General features: G+C 34.7%; 4 protein-coding genes across 7 annotated transcripts; 1 reads left to right on the forward strand and 3 right to left on the reverse strand.

Annotated features, from left to right (window-relative positions):
- Positions 1-226: 226 nt before the first annotated feature.
- On the forward strand, positions 227-6,354 carry LOC11411408 (tetratricopeptide repeat protein 38). 4 transcript variants are annotated; one of them, XM_003613454.4, is made up of 14 exons: positions 234-470; positions 580-732; positions 1,806-1,904; positions 2,377-2,478; positions 3,081-3,224; positions 3,344-3,438; positions 3,505-3,634; positions 3,720-3,824; positions 4,331-4,437; positions 4,515-4,566; positions 5,135-5,224; positions 5,517-5,601; positions 5,678-5,742; positions 5,913-6,354. In XM_003613454.4, the coding sequence occupies exons 1-14, from the start codon at positions 378-380 to the stop codon at positions 5,997-5,999; spliced, it is 1,407 nt and encodes a 468-aa protein (XP_003613502.1). In that variant the 5' UTR covers positions 234-377; the 3' UTR covers positions 6,000-6,354. The 4 variants fall into 4 exon arrangements, 3 of the variants coding, with proteins under 3 accessions (XP_013453753.1, XP_003613502.1, XP_039690417.1); XR_003012530.2 differs by lacking the exon at positions 5,913-6,354 and having other exon boundaries at positions 227-470; positions 5,142-5,224; positions 5,678-5,735; XM_013598299.3 differs by lacking the exon at positions 1,806-1,904 and having other exon boundaries at positions 233-470.
- A 1,715-nt stretch (positions 6,355-8,069) lies between these two features.
- LOC11414718 (LEAF RUST 10 DISEASE-RESISTANCE LOCUS RECEPTOR-LIKE PROTEIN KINASE-like 1.5) lies at positions 8,070-10,704 on the reverse strand. Its single transcript, XM_003613456.4, has one exon. It carries the CDS (start codon positions 10,475-10,477, stop codon positions 8,585-8,587), a length of 1,893 nt encoding a protein of 630 aa, XP_003613504.3. The 5' UTR covers positions 10,478-10,704; the 3' UTR covers positions 8,070-8,584.
- Positions 10,705-12,968: 2,264 nt separating this feature from the next.
- LOC11411409 (tetratricopeptide repeat protein 38) lies at positions 12,969-14,123 on the reverse strand. Its single transcript, XM_003613457.4, has 5 exons — positions 14,078-14,123; positions 13,619-13,762; positions 13,405-13,499; positions 13,197-13,326; positions 12,969-13,112 (listed from the first exon to the last, which is right to left on the reverse strand). The coding sequence occupies exons 2-5, from the start codon at positions 13,721-13,723 to the stop codon at positions 12,987-12,989; spliced, it is 456 nt and encodes a 151-aa protein (XP_003613505.4). The 5' UTR covers positions 13,724-13,762; positions 14,078-14,123; the 3' UTR covers positions 12,969-12,986.
- A 4,387-nt stretch (positions 14,124-18,510) lies between these two features.
- LOC11422626 (putative disease resistance protein RGA1) lies at positions 18,511-22,306 on the reverse strand. Its single transcript, XM_024783309.2, has 3 exons — positions 19,077-22,306; positions 18,875-18,975; positions 18,511-18,602 (listed from the first exon to the last, which is right to left on the reverse strand). The coding sequence occupies exon 1, from the start codon at positions 22,196-22,198 to the stop codon at positions 19,127-19,129; it is 3,072 nt and encodes a 1,023-aa protein (XP_024639077.2). The 5' UTR covers positions 22,199-22,306; the 3' UTR covers positions 18,511-18,602; positions 18,875-18,975; positions 19,077-19,126.
- Positions 22,307-22,733: the final 427 nt, after the last annotated feature.

Genomic DNA, 22,733 nt, shown 5'->3' on the forward strand with positions numbered 1-22,733 from the left:
TTTGATTGCTCACTTACAAATACTCCATTTAAAATCAGATAAAACTATGTATAGACTAACCTATCAAAAATAACTTAAAACCTTAATAAAGCACATAAGATCTGAAGCAATTGCATTCTTTCTAATCTATTTCTCTTTTGGGGATTTCTCTCATCAACCAAACCCCTTCAAAATAAGATTATTATTATTATTATTATTATTATTATATACTGATATTGATATATAAACAAAAAACATTGTAACATTGACACGTAGAAAGAGAAAGAGATGTAGTGACGAGGATTGATTGTGAAGTAGAACAAAAAAACACGATCTAGTCACTTACGGTAATTAACTTTGAAGCCTGAAGACTGTCTATCAAGAGATAGTGAAGAACAATGGAAGGAAGGATCAAATTAAACGGTTGTGGGTACGATGTTACAACTTCATCTCAACTCTGCATTTCAATCATCAACTCCTATTACCAACAGGTTTCACAACATATGATCACTTATCATATCAATGTTTTTTTTTCTTCTTCTTATGTTGTTGTGTTTGTTTTGTTCATATAATAATTACTTTTTGATGTTTTCAATGAAGGTTCTTAGTTATGGTAGAGAGAGAAGTGTGATTATGGAAGCAGTGGTTCATGATAATTACTGTGTGTTAGCTAACACTTTAGCAGCTCATTTTATTAACTCTTCTGATTCTTCAAGAGCTGCCTCTTTACTTCATACTGCTAAGTCTCACCTTGTAAGTTTAACCTTTCATTTACTTTCTACAAATTGCTCAAAATTTAATTCAATTATTAAATAAATATAAAATGACACTAAATAATTGGATAATGGATATATACTCAACGAAACCTCAAGGTACCTCACAATTAAATAAAGCTAAGAAATGTTTAGGCTCTCAGTACAAATTGTTGATAAGCTAGCGTATTATATTTGCAATGTTTGTTAAACTTGTGATGGAGTTTTGACGATTTGGCGCAAAATTTGTTTCTGCTGTTGTGCTGGGGTTTGGCTTTTGGAGTTGCCTTTGGTTTTGGTGTTTAGTTTTTATTGGTTTCGGTGGTATCTCTCATTGGGGAGTGTCTTTGGTTGTTTTGTCAGAGTTTGTATTTGATGTAGGGGGTGTATGGGTGTTTTTTAGGTGTTCAAATTATATACGGCGCTATTTGCTATGTTGTTTTTGTCTTGTCCGTCTCTGCTTGTCTTGAACAGGGATTTGATTTTTGATAAATTTTTCCGTTAAAAAAAAAAGTGAAAAAAAAAAAATGTTACACCGGTATAAACTCAAAAGCTACTTGAAGTAGTTTACCAAACAACATTATTTTTATGATATGAGTTTATACGTTATAAGTTATTTGATGTAAGATTGTGATTAGTACTTGCTAAAGAAACTGTTAATTGTATTTTTATCTCTCTTTTTTTATTTGAGATTTTAACCCTTTTTAGTTTCCACAAATTTAGTCATTTTTCAAAGTTTAGCTGACACTCACTTATACACAGTAAACAACCTCGGTCATTGATTTAAAATCAAACGGCTCAAATTTCACATTAGCAACATTAATTTTAAACAATATATGTTGTTGATTTAGATTGGACCATGGGGATTGATAATTTCAGTTGGTCTTCAAAATTGAGGATTTTTGTACTTTTGGTCCTGACTTTACCAAAATCAACTATTTCTGGAGATTAAAACAGCAAAAACAAAATTGTAGGGACCAAATTCGAGGGACCAAAATAGTGAATTTGAGAAAATACAGAACAAAAAGAACAAATAATGAAAATTCATACATGATTAGGATTATGATGTTACAGGAACATGCAACCTTGTACGAGAAACTAGTTTTTGATGTCATCAGTTATTTGATGTCCGAAGATAGAGATGACGATGTAGCTGTCGAGTTGCATTCTAAGGTTAGTAGTGACTGAGCTGTGCTAAAAAATAATAAACAGCAAGTAAATATGCTCATTTTAATCCTCAATATGTTTACTACTTACTACCGTTTTAGGACACTTGAATGTTTTAGGATCAAAATGAGTATATACACAATATGTTTGGCTTAGGCATAAAAAAATCTGATGAAACTCTTCTAAACTTTTTTATGCATGTTAGAGAGAAATCTATGAACAAAAAGGTTCCCATGATTTGCAAATTTTCTTTCATCTTTCATTTGTGTAGAAACTGCATTTGACAAGATATTTTGATCAAGTTTATATAATCTTTTATACTTTATTATTCAGAAAGTTTTATCTAAAGTGGTGAGATTACTGCAGATTGCTACCGAGCTTTTTTTATTTCTAACTTTATCGTCTGCTCTATGCTTTGAGATTCATCTGTGTTTCTACTCAAATTATCTTGACTAACCAGACTTGTTTTTGTTTGAAGCTTCTAAAGGAGTTCCCAAGAGATTTGGTTTCTCTAAAGAGAGCACAAATCTTGTGTTTCAACATGGGACGGCCCGATCTTTCTTTATCCCTTGTTAATCAGGTTCCTTTTCAATTACAGAATGTTTCATTTCTTCTATTGTTTGTGCAAATAAATTTTTCCTATTTAATGGTACAGTTTTATCAGTAAAAATTCTCTGTATCTTGTGGATGGTTTAAAGTTGCCAAAATGTTATGATAGAATAAAAGAAAATTACTTATAGATTGCATGACTAAAAAGTTTGAGAGTTGTGTATTAGTCAGAATGTTGCCTCGAGAGGTTGAGCTGAGATTGGAAATTTGGGAGTCTTTTGCTGCCTAAAGTTGTTTTCACCTCAGCAATGGGCATATGTAATGAACCTAATTTCTTAACCTAAAATTCTCTAATGATTCAACATTTAATATATAATGTTGGTGTTTATTTTTATTGAACATGTTTTGACATCATTCAAACTTCAAAGTTGTGCCAACACCAAAATCGGGAACATTGTATTATGCTTAATCACAATTGTTCTTAACATATCCTAATTTCTCGTTCTTGTCATCAAAACAAAATATAACTTCATATAGTTTGTGGATTGACTTATTTTTTCATTGTGGTTCATATGAATCATAACTATAATTATTGATAAATGTCTGAGTACCTTATGCTTCCGAGTTTCACAGGTTCTACCTCAAAATGAAGGAGAAAATTTCATATATGGCATGCTTGCTTTTCCTTTGTTGGAGCTTGGACAAATGAAAGAAGCCGAGGAAGCTGCCAAAAGAGGATTTGAAATCAACAACCAAGATGGCTGGTCACAGCATGCTGTAGGTCAATCTATTCGTCAAAATTTGGGAATGTTCACTCTAACTTTATGACACTGTTCTGAAATGTAATAAATTAGCACTTCAGTAAGTAATGTAATAAATTAAATGTTGTTCTGCAGACATGTCATGTTCTTCAGTATGAGTGCCGTTTTAGAGAAGCCGTTGAGTTCATGGAAGAATGTTCGCCGTCATGGAACTCTTTTTTATCGTTTATGTAAGCCTTTTTTATTCATTTGACTCATTTTGTATTAATCAGCTAAAGAGTTCCCAATTTTTTCAGGTTGACTCATAATTGGTGGCATGTAGCACTTTGTTACTTAGAAGGGAATGCTCCAATGCAACGTGTGCTCGAGGTATATGACAATTATATATGGAAGGAGCTAGACAAAACCGATGCTACGGTTGCTGAGGTACGCGATTTTATGAACATTGTTAGTACTAATGATTTTTCATTTTCTTCCCTTTCTCATGAATTCTTACCTCATTTGAACTTAGGTATACTTAAATGCTGTGGCTCTGCTTCTGCGGTTGTGCGTGCGTGATGAATTGGAGTTTTTTGGTGATCGGCTCAAGATGCTAGCAGATCGCCTTGCTGATCAAGTAAGTTATGATTCACAGTAAATAATATAATATAAACAAATGAAATGTTAAATGGAAGAATGCTTTATTGTGCATCTTGAATTGTTAATTTAAATTCTCAACCCCCTTGCATTTTGGTTATAGTCAGTACTTAAATGTGTTCTGTTCCCATGAGTTGAAAATCAGACTGAACATTAAACTTGCGATACTTCCAGTACACAATTTAGACAGAAAAACAATGAATAATACAAATTTGGGACACAAAGTACAAAGAAGAGAAGTTATCAAATTATTTGAGTTGATAAATTTATAACTTTCAAGAGGAAATGCACATGAAATATTTCTACGTGCATTACTTTTAAACACATTTTGAGACCATTTCTATGTGCACACTTTTCATGTTTCTATATGTTTGATGTATCTTATACTTCAAGTATTATGTGGCAAAAACTTGAACTCTTTTCGCAGTTTTAGGATATTCATGCTAAATGTTTCTTTTACATATCTTGGATGTATCCTATCTTTAGGCAAACTGGTATTTAGAGTGGCACCTTGATATATTGACAGTGTGGGCTTTGGCAAAGACTGGACAAATTTCTAAAGCAGAAGAACTTCTTAAAGGCTTAAAAGAAAGGTGAACCTGTTATTTACAGATAGTGTTTTAGAAACAGTTCGGTATATGATTTGTTATAAAATGTTATCTTACTGTAGGATTTCGAGGATGACTAAAAAGAAACAACAAATAATGCAGAAAGGAATGGTGGTATGATTCAGTTGCTACTTCTGTGATTATATGAAAATTGATTACTGTAGTATGCCTAATCGATTAGTTAGCAGTTATATATCTTTATTAGATACAACCTTAACTTGTAATGTTGCTGTTATTTTTTTTAAGAAAAAAACTAGTGATGTTACTAAAAATATTATTCTAAAAGTCTTAGATTCGGGGCTTGTTTGAATTGATTTGTTTGAGCTCATTTACTGCCATAAGTACTTGTGAAACTATTTGCAAGAGTTTATGGAAACAGCTTACGACATGTCCATAAGCTGTTTTGCAGCTTATTTCCATAAGTTCTCTGGAATAGTTATGAAAACATTTTATAGCTTATATCAAACCAATTTGACTATTTTATCTTTGTTATAGAAATTTTATTTTTGTTATAGAAATAAGTTCTGTGAAGTTATGAAACAGGACCTAGATGTGAGAATCAATTAGCACATACCTTAACTAATAATGTTACAGAATTTTACAAATCAGCAATGCTCATTCAAGTAGACTAAAAAATAATCTTGGTTAAAAATCTTGTCTCCATTTCTTCATTTGAGCCTAGCTTGCAGAAGCACTTTATGCATATGGAAGAGGTAACAACAAACATGGAGTGGAATTACTTGGTCCAGATTTTGATGCCAATGATTACAAGGTTATATTAATTATACTTCTTTTGTATTTTCTGCAGCCCCAAATTCACGCATTAATGCAGTCAGCACGTCAAGATTGTACGGTGCAGAAAGCTAGTAGATTTTGATTTTTTATTTTTTTTAACTCCAAACACTGAGTTTGAAATTTGAACCGTCCAATCTTGATTCAATAAATTCCGATGTATTGACTGCATGAATGCGTGAGATTGGTGGCCGCAGGCAATCCAAGTCCAGTATTTTATCTTCACTTGTTTCTTTTTTGGAATTAATAATGTCAATCATGCTTCTGTGAAGATAATTGGAGCATCTGATGAACAAGTTGATGTATTCAATGAAGTTTGGTACATCATGTTGTTGAACAATGGCGACGCAATAAAGGGTAAAATCTCAAACTTTTTATCTAATTTTTCAAACCCATCATTAGTCATATTCAATTATGTTGTATTCTATCCCAGCAATTGAAGTAATTGAGAAGCAAATCAAGAAGAGAGACGGCACTGCTTTCTTATGGCGTTTGCTGGTAAGTCTTGCATTATTATTGAATCATTTCATTATGGCTTTAAAAACTTGTATTTTGCTGTATGATTATAATATGATATATCTCCTTAGATTTTGTTTTTAGAGAATTGTGTTGTAAGATATGGTATATTTTCTTTGATTATTAATCGCTTCATTATTTTTTACTTTCAGGAGAGAGGATACAAACTAGCAAATAGACCAGAAGCTGCAATTGCAAATGAAAAAGCTAAGGTTTTCGAGAGTGCTTATTTTAATTAAGAGAATAATCACAAAATCAAATCATAACTGGTTCAATGCGAAATGTGAATGCATAAGCTATCAATACCAAAGGGAGTACTCAGCATGTTGCAATATATTATTATGTAATGAATGTAACTCATAGTATGAAAAATAAATGCAACTCAAAGTCATGACAATGACAATGAGGCCATGCTTGTTGAGTAGTGGTTGGTTAGGAGGCGCCTACCACCCCTCCCTTTTTCATGAATAAAAATTATGCTTTCATACAGTTGAACACTTTTAGAATTTGTTTGTGTTTACATACTGATACTGTAGCAGATTCTACTGTGGACGTTAGACAAGTATTGAAAAAATCACACTAAAGTTTGTTGAATAATGATGTCCTTCGAAAGTAAGAACTATCTTTTTGTCAATACTGCTAAGATGGTGACTTGATTGAGATCACGTTGAGAAAAATAGAAAAATGAATGAGTTGAGTTTTGAATCAGGCATATTTATTTTTCTTTGTCTAATCGGGAATAAGCATCCGACAATCATAAGATTTCGGCTTAGCCCAAATTGAAGTAGGAGTTTTTTAACCTCCTTTGTTGTGCACGCCTTAATTCCTTATACTCGGATGGTACTTCCTTGTGCTCGACTAGGCCCAAAACCACCTAGTCTGAATAGGATTCGAGCACACTATTTAGATCTATGAATTCAATTAAAAAAACCCTAATTGAATAGCCTTAGTCTAGTGAGCAAGAATCCTATCGGACTAGAAGCAAGTCCAAAGCTTAAAATAAGTTACTCATTCAACTTAGACTTTAAATACCCAAGCTCGTGCGCTGTATACGGCAGTCAAAGTTTATAAACCCTTATTAATAGGTTGTTTGGTTCTGCGTCCAATTGCTCAATGACGCATTTCAATGTAGATTCACCGCAATTTTAAGAAGTTACAAAATCCTTGTTACTCCCCATGTGGGCTTGTTTTGTAACCTTATGCAATTTTGAACTGACTTATTTTATTATAATTGGAGAAATTTTTTTCTTCTTTTTCAACTTACAAAATCCAAAATGTATAATTCCCCCTTTCCATCTCCTCATCTAACAAATGACCTTTATAAAAAAAAAAAAATACCAATTTAGATTGTATAATTCGAAGCATGTTGTCCCATCGTCGGATGAAGCAAGGAAGTTTAGTGACGAGATGTTGGCATGAGTTCGAGATGAAACAAGGAAACTATAATTTCCTATTGTTATTGGAAAACAAGATAAAACAATAAGCTTTTAGTTTAAGAATACTACATCTATTGTCTTCTAAATTTCGTACAACAATAGTTTGATGAAGGACCACTTTGACGATTATATATTAAAAAAAATCCTTGCCACTCTCCATGTGAAGCTTCTTTTGTAGCTTTGTGCAATTTCGAATTGACTTATTTTATTCATCATTAATGTTAAAATATTATGGAAGAAACAAACTTCACATCTTAAAACAAAAGTGGGTCATCAATGGGGTGTGAACTATCCAATTTCAAAACACAAATCACGGAAAATATGTGGGTGGAGAAGTCTTCGTTATTTGTTTTTGTTGGTTGATGTCGTTATTAGAAGACTTACTTACCAGCCTTAGAACCCAAAAAATGAACATGAAAGACCTACCAGCCAACTTGGCCAAACAACATTGACATTATTCTACCAGTCATCTTTACCTTTGCTGGCCCTTCAACTAGGATCATAAATTTCCAAATGTGAAATCATAAATTTCCAAATGTGAAATATTATGGACCCACCATCCCTTATCATGTTTTCATACTATATTATTGAACTATTTAAATTTAGCCCTTAAAAAAAATGTTAAGAGTTATTTAGATAAGTTGCAAATTAACTAACTAAATTATTGCAAGTTAGTTAACCAATTCTAACATAATTGATGAATACATTTTGTATATAAATAGTAAAACATTACTATCAGTTAAGCATAGTTGCATCTAGTCGTAAATCTTTTTTGGTGAATAAAATTTTAATAATTTAGTTAAAAAGTAATTATAAGTTAAACTATATTCAATAATTCAAAATATAATGTACTATATACAGAGAAAGGAAGGATAATTCAAATTCAAAATGGAAATGTATTTCAATAATAATAGTACTGTACATTTACCCAATAGGAATCTAGATATTTGGAATTGGAGTAGCAAAGTAAGAACTAGAATGGTCCCTTCCCTCTGGTCCACATATATTCTCAGCCGAGTCAATTTGGGTAGGCTTCTATACTTAATTTAAATACCGGTACGGTGTCACTGACATCTTTTACCCTTGACGTTACGTAACAAATAACATTGAATTTGATACCCACGTGCACACAACTCCAAAGTTGCAAAGTCTTAACACATCATCAATAAAATTACACAAAAATCATAGTACACTTTAGTTTTGGTTCCATCGTGGGGTCCACTTTACCCTTAGAGAAAACTTTAAACTCACGGAGTCAAACTCATACTCCACATGTTCACAACTCATCACTTCTTTGCCACATTGTATATTCGGTATCACGTTGGATATGTCAAAATCACAATGACGCACTGTGGTATCAAACTGAATAAGTTATTCGTTCATTCAAGTTAAGTCGTAGACATGGACCGAGTAATGCCACCACTTATCCGTGATCGAACACGCTTCAATTCCCCGACAACTTCCTTTGAATCAGGTCGATCGTCTTTATCCGATGCAACACATCGAAAAGCCAATTCCGCCACAGCACCCACCGCATCAAGCGCATCATTGTCGTTACCCAAGTCAAGAACTGGGTCAAGTACCTCTTTCAACTGACCCGTATGAATCCTCGAAACAACCATATCAGCCAATGCCATCTCACGCTTATCCCTACAATAATCCACCGCCTTAAGACCGGAAATCAATTCAAGCAAAACCACACCAAAACTATACACGTCACTCTTTTCAGTCAACCGAAAAGACCGATGATAATCCGGGTCTAAATAACCCGGAGTACCTTGTGGGCCAGTCCATACAAAACCACCCGACGACGTTGTTTGATTTGATTCTTGCAAAACTAACAACCTAGACAACCCAAAATCACCAACTTTAATTCTCATATCTTTCTCAATAAAAATATTTGACGAAGTTATATCTCTATGAACTATCGGTGGCTTAACTGAAAAATGAAGATACTCCATCGCTAACGCCGTTTGTATCGCAATTTCAAGCCTCGTTTGCCACGTCATCATGTATCCCTTCCGTTTACTCTTCGAACCGTGAAGATGCTCCGCTAGGGTTCCGTTAGGAACGTAATCGTAAACAAGAATCAAACCACGTGGATCGCTACAGTAACCGTGAAGTTTAACGAGGTTTGGATGATCAATAGAAGAGAGAATGAGAATCTCGTTGCAGAATGATTTTGATGAAAACGCCGCCGTGTGATTATGCCGGTGAAGATGTTTAACAGCAGCAAGTTTTCCGTCACGGAGGTTGCCTAAATAAACCGAACCGAATCCACCATCACCGATTTTCCTCTTCGGATCGAAGTTGTTTGTAGATATATTCAGTTCATCGTAGGTGAAAACTGGTGGAAGAAGATTCGCGTTGCGGTGGTTGTGAAGAAACACTGCAGTCGGATCTTCTTCCACCGTTGTGTTCACCTTTCTCGATCGAAGAATTGAGATAACAACGGAGAGGAAAAGAATCAATGAAGTAAAAGCGATAACAATAGCAAAAACAGCGATTTTGCTAGGCTTCATTTTGTGGATCCACGGTGGTGAAAGAGTTGATTTGGAATGGAAATGATAACATACAAACTGTTTTTTCGTGTCTGATGAATTGAAACCACAGAAACCATTGTTGTTGTTGATGCATTCTTTACAGTTTGTGAAGTAAGTGTCTTGTGTTAAAGCTTCATCCCACTCAAGTTCAATACCTTGGATTAGTATTTCATTGAGGTAAACAAGAACATCACTTTGGCAGCTAGGTTCATTGTCTGAAACAGAATGATGCATGGATCTACAGCTTTTGAAGATTTCTGATGGGTTTTTGATGAGTTTGCATTGCCAAGGACAGTGGCTGCAGTTAGGGAGGTTTGGTGGGGAACATGGTTGAAGAAAAGAGAGACGTGAGCATGTTTCATCTGAGAGAGTAAAAGGTGTGTTAGAAAGGTTTATGGGTTTGTTTGGGATTGAGGATGTTGTTGGGCATTTGGTATTGTTGTTTTGTTGTGAAATGGGGTTGTGAGGTGAGAGGATGATTGAAGTGGAGTTAGGTTTGTAAGAGAGGATTGAGAAAGTGAGGTTGTTGATGGTTATGAAAGAGTGAGGGGTTGAGCATGTTAGTTGAAAAGAAGGGTGGCCACAACCTGGGGTGGTGGAGAAAGGAAAAGGTGGGGTGGATTGAAATGGAGGGCATGGAGAAGGGTGTGTTTTTGTTGTGTTATTAGTAGGACATGTGTGTGTTGATGTGGGGAAGAGTAGAAGGACGAGGAAGGGGAGAAGAGTGGTTAAGGACATGGTTGATGGGTGAAGAGTGAAAGTGTGGTATGTGATGAAGTCATTAATGGGTGATTGGTTAAGATGGGATCTCAAGGAAGGTGAGTGGGATGGTAGAGAGTAGAGACTAGTGAGTAGGGAGGTTCTTGGATTTGGAGAAAGAAAGAGTAAAAAGTGAAATGGGAGAAAAAAGAGGGTCACGTGCAAGGGGACACACAAAAGACAAACACTCAACTCAAAATTGTGCAGAAGTTTGCCAAATGCAAATTTATTACAACAGTGAAAAGCCAAAATTACTAGGAGTAGTAACTTCTTCTTTCTATTCATTTTGCTTTATTTCGTAATATAATGATTGTACAATTTGTAGGAAAACTTGTCTAAAAAATATTGTCGTTTTTAAAATTTTAACGTAAATTTAAATGTTCATTTTTAATTTTACACATTAATATTATTGTGCATCATTTTTAAATTATTATAATTCTTTAATTTTTTTTTTGTCAAGTAGTCTAGTGGCTAGAGCTCACACAATTTAATTGTGGAGAAGTGGAGTATCCGGGGTTCGAACCCCAGCTCCTGCATATAATATGCAATATCCCTACCAACTGAGCTAAGCTCATCATTTGCATGATAATGAAAATATATTAGTAGAATAGTAGTTTATATGAATAATTGAAGGAAATCATTATTCATTTTTATTCATTTATCATATCTTTTTAATGTTTAAAAATGATTAAAATATGGTTAATATTGTGGGACGGAGGAATAACTTACCCCCTTGGTCAATAAATGATCTATGAGTTGTATAATTGAATTTGATATGTGCAAATGGATTGAACAAATCTATCAAATATATTGTATATTTGGTTTCACTTTCAAATAAAGTTAAAAATAATTATGGTGTATAATTGATTTTGACATGTTTGAATGTTGTGAATTAGAAATTATTTTGTCTATAGTGTGTTTGATTTTGCAATGATAAAAAAAATGAATAATTGATTTTATTTAAAAAAATTATGTTTGAAGTAAAAGAAATCCCAGGTTCAAGTTTGATTCAATCACAAAGCCATCAATGCCAAATTGAAGGATGACGGGTGTGTGGATGAAACCACAATCAACAATCGAGGTGTATATTCAATTTATAAGTCACAAAGATGCTACAACCAATTATGACGAAGTCAATAAGCTCTAACAACAATTTTAAGAATCAAATAGACAAATATCCTAATTCTTACTCAATAATCCTCGTTCAGTAGAGCTTTAACGGAACCCTAATTAATTTAAATCTGACCTTATCTTAAAATAAAGATTAAATCAAATCCTAAAATTCAAATTTGAATTAATTCTAGTTCTAGAAATTAAAACATAATGTTAATTCTTTAATTTAAGAAGTCTTGTTAACCGATGTCCCAGACACTTGTTAACATTTTTTTAATTTAAAATATTAAATAAAGAAATTATTGTTTTCAAGGAAAATAAATAAATTATTAAATTTGCATGGAAGTCATTTATCTCTTGTCCTTTGTTCCATTTCATTTCCAAATGCTTCATTCCTTCTTGGTCCCATTGATTTGTGATTTCCCAATTATGTACATTTCTATTAAATGTCATGGTCACAAGTTCTGATGTGAAGTTTGGGCTAGAGAAAATTTGACGAAAGAATCAATTTTGACTTGTGCAATTTTCAAGTCAAGGATGTTGAGACAATCGAGATTACACAATGTGTAGATTAATAGATTAACATTGATTGACATTGATGCAAAGTGTGCTGTGAGATTTTGTTGGTGGTTGAAAAGCTTCCTGCCATGCCAACATGGAAGTTGCACCATAAATTTTTAGTTTGATTTTCGACAAAGTGAAATTCTTGAAGTGGTTAAGCTTCAAATGACTATACTCTTTATAGTAGAGTATGATAGTTCTTTTGAACTATGATTGTCAATGAAGACAATGTGAAGATCTTGGAGTGGTTTAACTTCAAGTGATTATACTCTTTATGGTGGAGTATGATATAGTTCTTTTGAATTATAATTTTCGGTGAAAAGAATGGATGAAAATGTAGCATTTTCAATCAAGGTGGAGATTGTTGGTGATGATTGAAAATATGCATGTTGAAGAAAGTGGATACGCTACTTGTTTCTCAAGAAAGTGCAAATACAATAGGATTTTCTTGCTTGACATGTCTTGTAGTCCACAAGGCTATTTCTTGAAGTGCAAGACAAGCAGCGTGATGTCTATATATAGGCTTTATTTCTTCGTTACAAGATACACTATTCAAAAACACTAAGTTCATATTTGACTTTTTCTTTCTTTCTCTTATTCTCTCGTGTTATATAGTTTAATCTATAAGTAATTATTGTGTACTGGAAGTACCGCAAGTTTAATGTTCAGTCTGATTTTCAACTCATGGGAACAGAACACATTTAAGTACTGACTATAACCAAAACGCAAGGGGGTTGAGAATTTAAATTAACAATTCAAGATGAACAATAAAGCATTCTTCCATTTAACATTTCATTTGTTTATATTATATCATTTACTGTGAATCATAACTTACTTGATCAGCAAGGCGATCTGCTAGCATCTTGAGCCGATCACCAAAAAACTCCAATTCATCACGCACGCACAACCGCAGAAGCAGAGCCACAGCATTTAAGTATACCTAAGTTCAAATGAGGTAAGAATTCATGAGAAATGGAAGAAAATGAAAATCATTAGTACTAACAATGTTCATAAAATCGCGTACCTCAGGAACCGTAGCATCGGTTTTGTCTAGCTCCTTCCATATATAATTGTCATATACCTCGAGCACACGTTGCATTGGAGCATTCCCTTCTAAGTAACAAAGTGCTACATGCCACCAATTATGAGTCAACCTGAAAAAATTGGGAACTCTTTAGCTGATTAATACAAAATGAGACATATCCATAGTCAAATGAATAAAAAAGGCTTACATAAACGATAAAAAAGAGTTCCATGACGGCGAACATTCTTCCATGAACTCAACGGCTTCTCTAAAACGGCACTCATACTGAAGAACATGACATGTCTGCAGAACAACATTTAATTTATTACATTACTTACTGAAGTGCTAATTTATTACATTTCAGAACAGTGTCATAAAGTTAGAGTGAACATTCCCAAATTTTGACGAATAGATTGACCTACAGCATGCTGTGACCAGCCATCTTGGTTGTTGATTTCAAATCCTCTTTTGGCAGCTTCCTCGGCTTCTTTCATTTGTCCAAGCTCCAACAAAGGAAAAGCAAGCATGCCATATATGAAATTTTCTCCTTCATTTTGAGGTAGAACCTGTGAAACTCGGAAGCATAAGGTACTCAGACATTTATCAATAATTATAGTTATGATTCATATGAACCACAATGAAAAAATAAGTCAATCCACAAACTATATGAAGTTATATTTTGTTTTGATGACAAGAACGAGAAATTAGGATATGTTAAGAACAATTGTGATTAAGCATAATACAATGTTCCCGATTTTGGTGTTGGCACAACTTTGAAGTTTGAATGATGTCAAAACATGTTCAATAAAAATAAACACTAACATTATATATTAAATGTTGAATCATTAGAGAATTTTAGGTTAAGAAATTAGGTTCATTACATATGCCCATTGCTGAGGTGAAAACAACTTTAGGCAGCAAAAGACTCCCAAAATTCCAATCTCAGCTCAACCTCTCGAGGCAACATTCTGACTAATACACAACTCTCAAACTTTTTAGTCATGCAATCTATAAGTAAGGGACATTCATCCACTGTTGTGTGGTGGTTGATTCCCATAATTTATTGTTTTCCTCTACACAATATTTGCTTTAAGTTTTTTCCGGTGTAGTGGTTCTTTTCCACTCTATAGGTGAATTGGTCAAGAAGAGTACGAAGAAATAAACTATTTCCCCATGTGTCGAAGCGAGTTGCTCCTTTTTTGCCGTTGAGACCTTGTGTACTCCTACCATTCATTCGGGGGATGCCTCTCAAGAGCCCTTTTTATTTTTACTGCCATCGATCACTCTAGAACTACGACTTGGGAAATTCCCGTCCCTTCCTCGATCCAAGTGACTTGCACTAGTTACGATGGGATGATGTTCCCTATGTAGGACATTGTTTATCAAGCCATGGCTTTCAACGTGCCTTTCTCTTCTCTTCAAAAGGAGATTGATGGACTACATAAAGGCCTTCAAATTCCTTTGAATTTATTTAGAGATGGTATCCACCATTCCTTTGTTCTTTTGTATATTCAACCTTCAATGCGGTTTAGATGAGAGTGGCAAGGCTTGCTAGGTTTCTTTGAAGCAAACCACTAAGTTTTTTTTAGATGTTTGTAGATTCTATTTGTGGGTTCGAAGATAAATATTTCATGCTTTGGTAAAAAAATGAGAATGACTCTAGACAATTTACTGAAGACCCAACCGACAAGAGATTTTTCTGGGAAGGTGGGAAAAAATAATGTTAGGGATCCTGTTATCGAGAAGGGTCCTCAATTTCCTCTTTATTGGGTTAGGGATCATTATGAATCTAGGACCAATTTCTTCTTTTACTCATATATATGATCTCCTAAGTAAATATGATTGAGATGAATATGATCACCTTTTCAAATATGTAGCGAGCTTTATTCTTATATTCTGATCGACAAGGAAATGATCCCTCTTTTGATGTTGATGGCAAACCTAAAACCAAAACGCATTATATGGACAATCATAATATGGTTTAATGTGAAAATGATAAGGATGGGAGGATCCTGCTGGGTATGCTTGTATATTTTCTATATCTTGCAACTTTGTTGTTTTTAAACTAGTTTTTGACTTTCGATTTCTTTGTGTTTGCAAATAACATGCCTAACTTCCTGAAATTTTTTAGTGAATCTTGCTTAACAAAACTAGAAGATTGGACCCGGAAAGTTGAGGCAAACAAAATTGAAGCTAACATTCCTTGCAGACTTCTTTCTTTGGGAACGTTGTTGAGACCTTCATCTTCGAAGGAAATACCACAATTTGTGTCTTTGATCACTTACAGGGTTGCAGATAAACTCCCAATAACTGAAAATGGTAATGTTGCTGTTGCAAAGAAGAGCAAGGTGGATGCTGCTTCAAGGAGTGCATGGAAGAAAGATGATGATTTCCAGATCTTGTGTGATGAACACTCGTTATTTCTCCCCGTTGTGTGGTCGAGCACAAGTTTGTTCAACACTGATTTCGTCATGAAAGTTAGGAATGCAGACACTTCCATCATCACAAACCTTGGTCTTCTTGGTTGGAAAAAGGTTGTCGCTTAGGGGAAACATGGTCCCGGTTAAGACGTTGGTCGTTGCTCAATTTTTGAATGATCAAAAGTGTTAGTATTTGGAGAGAGCATAAAATATTCACAAGTAAAAAGAAATCATGGAGGCTGGTCTGATGAAAACATAGAATGATTTTCAACAATATAGCGATAAAGCATAGGTCCAACTAGGTTTGATCGATGAGAAGGTTGAAAGGGAAGCCTTCATTAAGATTTTGACTATATAGAATGATGCCTTGGATGAGAAGGTCAAAACCCTAGAGTTTGTGAAAAGCAAGCTTTAGGAAACCTCAAAGCTGATGAAGAATAAGTTTGCAGAAGCTTTTAAAGCTACTAAGGATATGCTTAAAGGGTTGAAGTCCTTGAGAAAGAAAAATAGAAACTTACAACGACATTGAAATTAGCCATAAAGCATGTTGATATTAGGTATCCTTCTGATACCGAGGAGTATGCTAACTTTAACAAATTTCAATTGATTGTTAAGATGGTTGAATTTGAGAAAGACATTTTAAAGTTCGTCCCTTATGCATTCGACAACATCATCAATCATATCAGATATATGAATCTTAACGTTGAATTGAATATTGATGTGTTACACTTCCTTAACTTCATTAAAGGAAGGAAGTGGTTGTGCCCAACAATTTTAGTAAGGATGTTGGCGACGAGGATGGGGAGGATGGCAATGTCGATCAAGCAGCGTGATTCACTTTTGTAATCTTTATCTGTGTAATATTTTAATTTTATTGGTTTGTAGACGAGGTGGTAACGCCATGACAATTTGCAGTCCTTGCGACTTGGTTTTCATATTTGATGATTGTCCTCGTATTACTTATCCTTTGCATGCATGTTTTATATAAATTATAGTTTTTCTTTGAATATCTATGCGTAATATTTCATGTCATTATTGGGAATGTTCTTCAATCCTGATTTGAATAGATTAGCTCATGGCTTATACGTCTAGAGTTGTTTTTTGAAATACTTCGATGGTGAAAGAAGCCTTATTGGTTCTCTGCCTCGATGCATGGACACCCCATCACGACTTGGGCATTCTACTTAACATGCTTATCAGTGGTGGAACAGTTGGATATGCTTCCTACCCTGTAGCGTAGGTTCAATCTATTGAGGACATAGTACCTTTGCTTGATTTTCTTTGAGGAGAATAAACTAGCACGAGGGTAATCTCCATTGTTTTTATGCCCCCGTTGTCTTGAGCTTTAGATAAGTATCTGAATATTTTTTAAGTATAAAGGAAACAAAGTTGTGGCAACATTATATTTTTGTTTTTTTTGAGGGACAACAGTATTATATTTTGTTAACCAAATAGTTTCTTCTAATATTTCTTTAAATTAGTCACTATGTAATATTTCTTAATCATATTAGATTTTCCTCAACTATAATGCTAGGTATCTCTAGTGGAATAATGCCATATCGTTTTTATTTTCACTTTTTTTTTAACCAAGCAAACTTAACTCATTTCATTAATTAATAAACGATGAATACAAACAGGAACATAATCATAAAATTGTCGACTAGCACTAGAAATGACCACTTTTTGGAAGACTATGAGTAACCATCTTCGCTTGACAGAGAATAAACTTCACCTAAAAGTTATGATCGAAGCCTTACAAATGTCTTATTTCGGCAACAATTAAACTAAATTCAGACACCCCACTTAATTGGAGTGAATTGCATCTACTGATACTTTGGAACTGGACTAAAAAGTAATATCTGTAAACCCCAAGCTCAGACCTTAAACAATAGCATTCCATAAGACCATAACGCGTATGCCTCCCCTTCGATAACAGAAAGTTCCGGCGTCATCCAACCCGTATGTTCATGCTGAAACTCCCCAGCAGAGTTCCAAAACAGCAGCCATAACTCATCTTGTTAAGTAGCTTGCGGAATGCCACGTCAACATTACATTTGAAACGGTCTGCACCTGGTCTTTCCCATCTAACCAAACTGTCAGCAGCATTTGTAGATATGCCGCGCCGCACCTACACCTCATCCCACTCCATCCACCACTCATGAGCACAGATGCAAAGTTTTCGAGGAGTTGATCTGTGTTGGTTCCAGATAACGTCATTTCTGTTCTGCCACAGACCACAGTAGCATTGGAAATCTGCTAACCACGCTATCAGCTTCACAGGCTCAAATTTCTATCACCAGACTTGCTACAGAACACCTTTGCATCTGATTATGAACAGCCTCCCATAAACCAGCGATATGCCAACATTGAATACTAGCATCACAAGCAAAAAAATATAGGGCAATCATGCTCTTCCAAATCTGGGCGGAACACACAACTGATGGACAAGGTACATTTGTATCTGTAGTTCCTTGAGTCATGAATAGAACCAAATTTCAGAATTTGCAAGTGTTCTGTATTCATCACAATTGATAATGAGAGTCTATAAATGACATAAGAAATCCATATTGAAGATATAAAATGAATTATTATGTTACTTTGAGCATGTCTATTTCTAACTCAAGGGAAACTCACATTTTCTCATGGAATCCAAATCTAGGCTATCAAAACTTTTCTTTTTAAAAGCCTCATGCAGATATTGGATCTCAAAATCAGTTGGTTTTGCAAGCTCAAACATAGCACACCCTAACCAATTCCACATTTAAATTTTCAGAGATAACTTTGCCTCCAAAGTAGGAAAGCACATATCTTCAATTTTAGAAGTTTATAAGGATAATCGAAATACAATCACGTCAGAAGAATGTGTGCAACAAATAAAGTAAGAGAAAACGAACCATTATGGAGGAAAGCTACCACTGAATACTGATCCTGTTCTTCAAAAATAAGCATTTGATGTAGCAAGAAGCTTTCTCTAACTAGATTGTACCTAAATCATAGCATAATTGCATGATCAAATAATAATAATAATAATAAGCACATTCAAATATATTATTCAAGGGGTTTTAAAATGCAATCTACGTGTCCACAAGTCCTAGCTCAATTGAAAAAAATGTCAAAATTGCTACATCGAATGCAGTGACCGGGGTTCGAACCCCGGCTCCTTCACTTGTGCATGTGAGTTCTCAAGTGGCTATTGTCATTTCGTCTATCTAGCAGAAAAAATATGCAATCAACATAGAGTATTATATCAAACTATACCTCCTCCCATTCTAATTTTTCTCTGTGGATAATATATGGTTAATATGCTACTACTTGGCCTTGCATATTTCTCTATCAAAGTGGGAAAACAACTTGAGGACCTGAAAACAGAAAGAAAAAAAAATGTAAATTAAAACCATTTAGAGAAATTAGACCATAAAATAGAGAAATTATTAAAAAAAAATCTAGAATTTCCTAATACCTGATAAAATGTAGCGATCCACATGTTAACAACTTCAAATATGTCGCCAACTATAAAGAATGCCATAGGAAACCTGTATCAGCCTCAAAATAAGAACCACCATGTCCACCGTGTATTAGATTGTCATTTTCTATCTCAATATACTGAACATGAACTATTTTTGGCCAGTCCTCGCCTATTTCCTTCTGGCACCTCTTCTCTAATTTGGAGCAATCATGAATACTCAATATTTCCAGACCACTAATTTGCTGGATGCTTGTAGGAAGACAAGCCAATTTGGGACAGCTGTAAATATTTATTTCGTGAAGCAAGGTAAGGTTTCCGATGCATTCAGGCAAATATTCTAGGTTTGGAAGATCTGACAATGTTAAGGATTTCAGAGTAGTCATATGTTGTAGAGCCTCATGGAAACCTTCCACTTCCGAACAACTTCCAATGGCCAATGTCTCAAGACAAGTTAGATACTGAAAATCGGATGACAATTTCAACTTATCGCACCCGACAATATCCAACTCCTTGAGAGAATGCAGTCTTTGCATTACTTCATTTGGCAATTCCTCGATGTTTCTGCAGTCGTTAATATACAGTTGCTGGAGAGCATGAATGTGAATCATTTCAGTTGGAAGCATCTTAAGTTTGGAATGTCGATGAAAACCAAGTGTCTTTAAAGGAGAAGCAAGGTTTCTTAGGATTCCATCTGGAAAGTAAATTAACTCTTCATTATCAGAGAAATGTAGGGATTCAAGACTGCCAAGTTTATGAATTGAACTTGGTAATTGTTGATTGTATTTCCCTTGAATATACAAATCACTAAGAGACGGAAGACAGGGCAAGCCCAACAAATTAGGACATTCAGTGATTTCAAGTGCTTTAAGACGCGGAAACATTACTCTTTCTTCCCTTGATAACCCTATAAGGTTTGGCAACTTCTCCAAGAAAAGAGTTTTCAAAGCCATTAAACCTTCTCCATCATATGACTCGTGGAATAGGTAGATAACATGGATCATGTTGGATAATTTTAGATACTTTAGAGAAGGTAGTTTCCACAACTCCGGAAGGTTTAAACAACTCTTGCAATCCACAAGCTCTAAAGATTTTAAATCGTTTAGAGAAGGGATAGATATCCATTGTGGGAAATATGCACCAGTATATCCTCCCACACCAAATGAATAGAGTTTTTGGGCATAAGGTTGAAGTGCTTCCAAAATTTGCTCAACATTTTCTTGTAGTTGGGAGACTTCATTTCTTTCCCATGACAGCCACAATTGGTTCAGTTTCTTCCTTGACATATTGGCTTTTTTGGCATCTGTTACACTTTTTAGTCTCTCTAAGTTCTTGATGTGTAACTGCCCTTTAAGATTAAGCTGTCCCAATTCTTCCAAAAGAAATCCTCTTTCTTCTCCAACAATATATTTGCTTAAAGTATTTAGGGAAGTCAATTTCCCTATCTGACGGGGCAAGCTTGTCAATGAGTCACAATCTCTTAAAGACAAGTTTTGCAGACGTTTTAAGCGTGTCAAACCACCAGGCAACTTTTGCAGAGACACACAACCGTCTAACTTCAAGACTTCCAAATTGCAAAGCTTGCAAAGGGAATTTGGAAGATTTTTGAAGCGACCTTCAGAAATATCTAAGTATCTTAGATATTTTAGACGACCAATTGAAGACGACAAATTGTTTAGTCTATGACTCAAAAGCACCCGTAAAGAATAACAATTTAATACCTGAGGTGAAAGTTGACCAGCTTCATAGACATCAAAATTAAACTCCATGTAGGTTTTCAATGATTTGACATGGTGCAACTGAATTGAATTGGCTTCCGCAAATGAGTTTCGATTGTAAATTAAAAGGTGGCGGGTCTCTTCAGACATAGTACGCATACTGTTGTCATCTGTAATGCAACATACATCTTGTGTAACAGACCCAGCAAGATCATGAACAAGATCATGCATCTTGAATATTGTAATTTGGCCAAATCCCACATTCTCTGTATTTTCGAAAAATGACCTCCAATATAATTCATTCCACACCTCGTTACCAATGTCATCTGCTTCCAACATTTGATTGGAAGAAATGAAGCCGTTAGCTGTCCAAAGATCAATTAAAAGCTGCTTGCTTATAATTTCATCTTTGGGAAATAATGCACAGAAGGAAAAGCATTGCCTTAATTTTACTGGCAAATGCAAGTAACTTAATCTCAAGGCAGGCATGACATAAGCTTCACCTTGTAAATTCCATAGCTTGCTTTCCTTGACATATAGCCATTCCTTTTCTTCTCTTTTAAACCGCAAGAGACTTCCTAGTGCTATTGCTGCAAGAGGGAATCCCCCACACTTCTTTATTATCTCCTTCCCTACGATCACAAGCTCTTTTTGTTGTACCTCATTTGGTCCAAAGGCTCGTTGTTTAAACAATTCCCAACAATCTTCGTCAGATAGCCTTGATAATTCATGATGAGGTATTGTTCCCATGATTTTTGCTACCTTTGGAAGACGGGTAGTGACCAAAATTGAAGCGCCTTTTCCTCCACAAGCCAATACAGATTTCAATCTTTGCCAATTCTCTTGTTTGTCATTCCACACGTCATCCAAAACAAGCAAGTATCTTTTTCTTCGAAGTAGATCTTGAAGTTTTCTTTGAAGTAGCTCTAGATCTAAATCCTCACAGGACTTCTTAGTTGCCCCTTCTATGATGGCTTTTGTCATTCTTTTTAGAGTGAAATCTTCTGAAACGCACACCCAAATTTTTAACTCAAAGTGGTTGACTATCTTGTCATGATTGAAGACGAGTTGAGCAAGTGTTGTTTTACCTAGTCCACCTAGCCCAACAATTGGATAGACGGATAAGTCCTCTTGTTCGGAAGCATCACCAACCAAAAAGTCTACAATTTTATCCTTATCTTCGTTTCTTCCATAGACTAAAGGTTGAGTAACGATTGAGGTGGTTTGTCGCCAGTCTGGGACTACTCCACTTCTCTCTCTAACGATCTCAGTTAAATGAAACTTATTCTTTTCTGCAGCAATGTCATCTAACCAGACTCCTATCCTCTTCATTTTCTTAGCAAGTTTGTAACGGAAAGCAATATGCTTTGGATGAAAAGAGGATAGGAAAGAGCTCTGCATCTGTTGAAGTTGTGAGATTTTGGATAAAAAGAAGAGAGAAAATAATAAAAACCTTGAATATTGTTGATACTAATTGAATAGTAGCTTGATCCCAAAGACTAAATACTAATCCCTATTTATATTCCAAGAAGAAATCATAATAAACAGAAGTAATATAAGTAATATAGCATATAATCCTAAGAGATATTCTAAGATACTCTAAAATTATATATTGATCCTAGAAAATAACTTAAGATACTCGAATATAATATCATATAAAATATATTATAAGACATTTTATAATATTCTAACACTTCCTCTCAAGTTAAAGCTTACTAAGATCTAAGCATGCTATAAATATCAAACCAAACCAACTAGTATCAATTCCATAATAAACTGCAACAATATTGAGTAAGATGCTGTCACTCACATGAAACAATCAAATTAAATGTGGAACAGGTCACAAAGTTTTTTCGAAACTGGTGCCAACGACTCAGCCTTGACGATGGTAGGGCGACGAAGACTAATAAAACAAGTTATGTGGGACATGTCATCA

Source organism: Medicago truncatula, chromosome 5 (assembly GCF_003473485.1).
Source record: "Medicago truncatula cultivar Jemalong A17 chromosome 5, MtrunA17r5.0-ANR, whole genome shotgun sequence".
NCBI lineage: Eukaryota > Viridiplantae > Streptophyta > Magnoliopsida > Fabales > Fabaceae > Medicago > Medicago truncatula.

What these genes read in the sequence shown, in the direction of transcription:
- LOC11411409 (XM_003613457.4), bottom strand. Translation starts at nt 13,723, where the DNA reads ATGCTTGCTTTTCCTTTGTTGGAGCTTGGACAAATGAAAGAAGCCGAG. An exon ending in ATGGCTGGTCACAGCATGCT is followed by an intron (nt 13,500 to 13,618) that starts GTAGGTCAATCT and finishes GTTGTTCTGCAG; the next exon opens with ACATGTCATGTTCTTCAGTA. An exon ending in AACTCTTTTTTATCGTTTAT is followed by an intron (nt 13,327 to 13,404) that starts GTAAGCCTTTTT and finishes CAATTTTTTCAG; the next exon opens with GTTGACTCATAATTGGTGGC.
- LOC11411408 (XM_003613454.4), top strand. Translation starts at nt 378, where the DNA reads ATGGAAGGAAGGATCAAATTAAACGGTTGTGGGTACGATGTTACAACT. An exon ending in TCAACTCCTATTACCAACAG is followed by an intron (nt 471 to 579) that starts GTTTCACAACAT and finishes TTTTCAATGAAG; the next exon opens with GTTCTTAGTTATGGTAGAGA. An exon ending in TAATGCAGAAAGGAATGGTG is followed by an intron (nt 4,567 to 5,134) that starts GTATGATTCAGT and finishes ATTTGAGCCTAG; the next exon opens with CTTGCAGAAGCACTTTATGC.
- LOC11414718 (XM_003613456.4), bottom strand. Translation starts at nt 10,477, where the DNA reads ATGTCCTTAACCACTCTTCTCCCCTTCCTCGTCCTTCTACTCTTCCCC.
- LOC11422626 (XM_024783309.2), bottom strand. Translation starts at nt 22,198, where the DNA reads ATGCAGAGCTCTTTCCTATCCTCTTTTCATCCAAAGCATATTGCTTTC.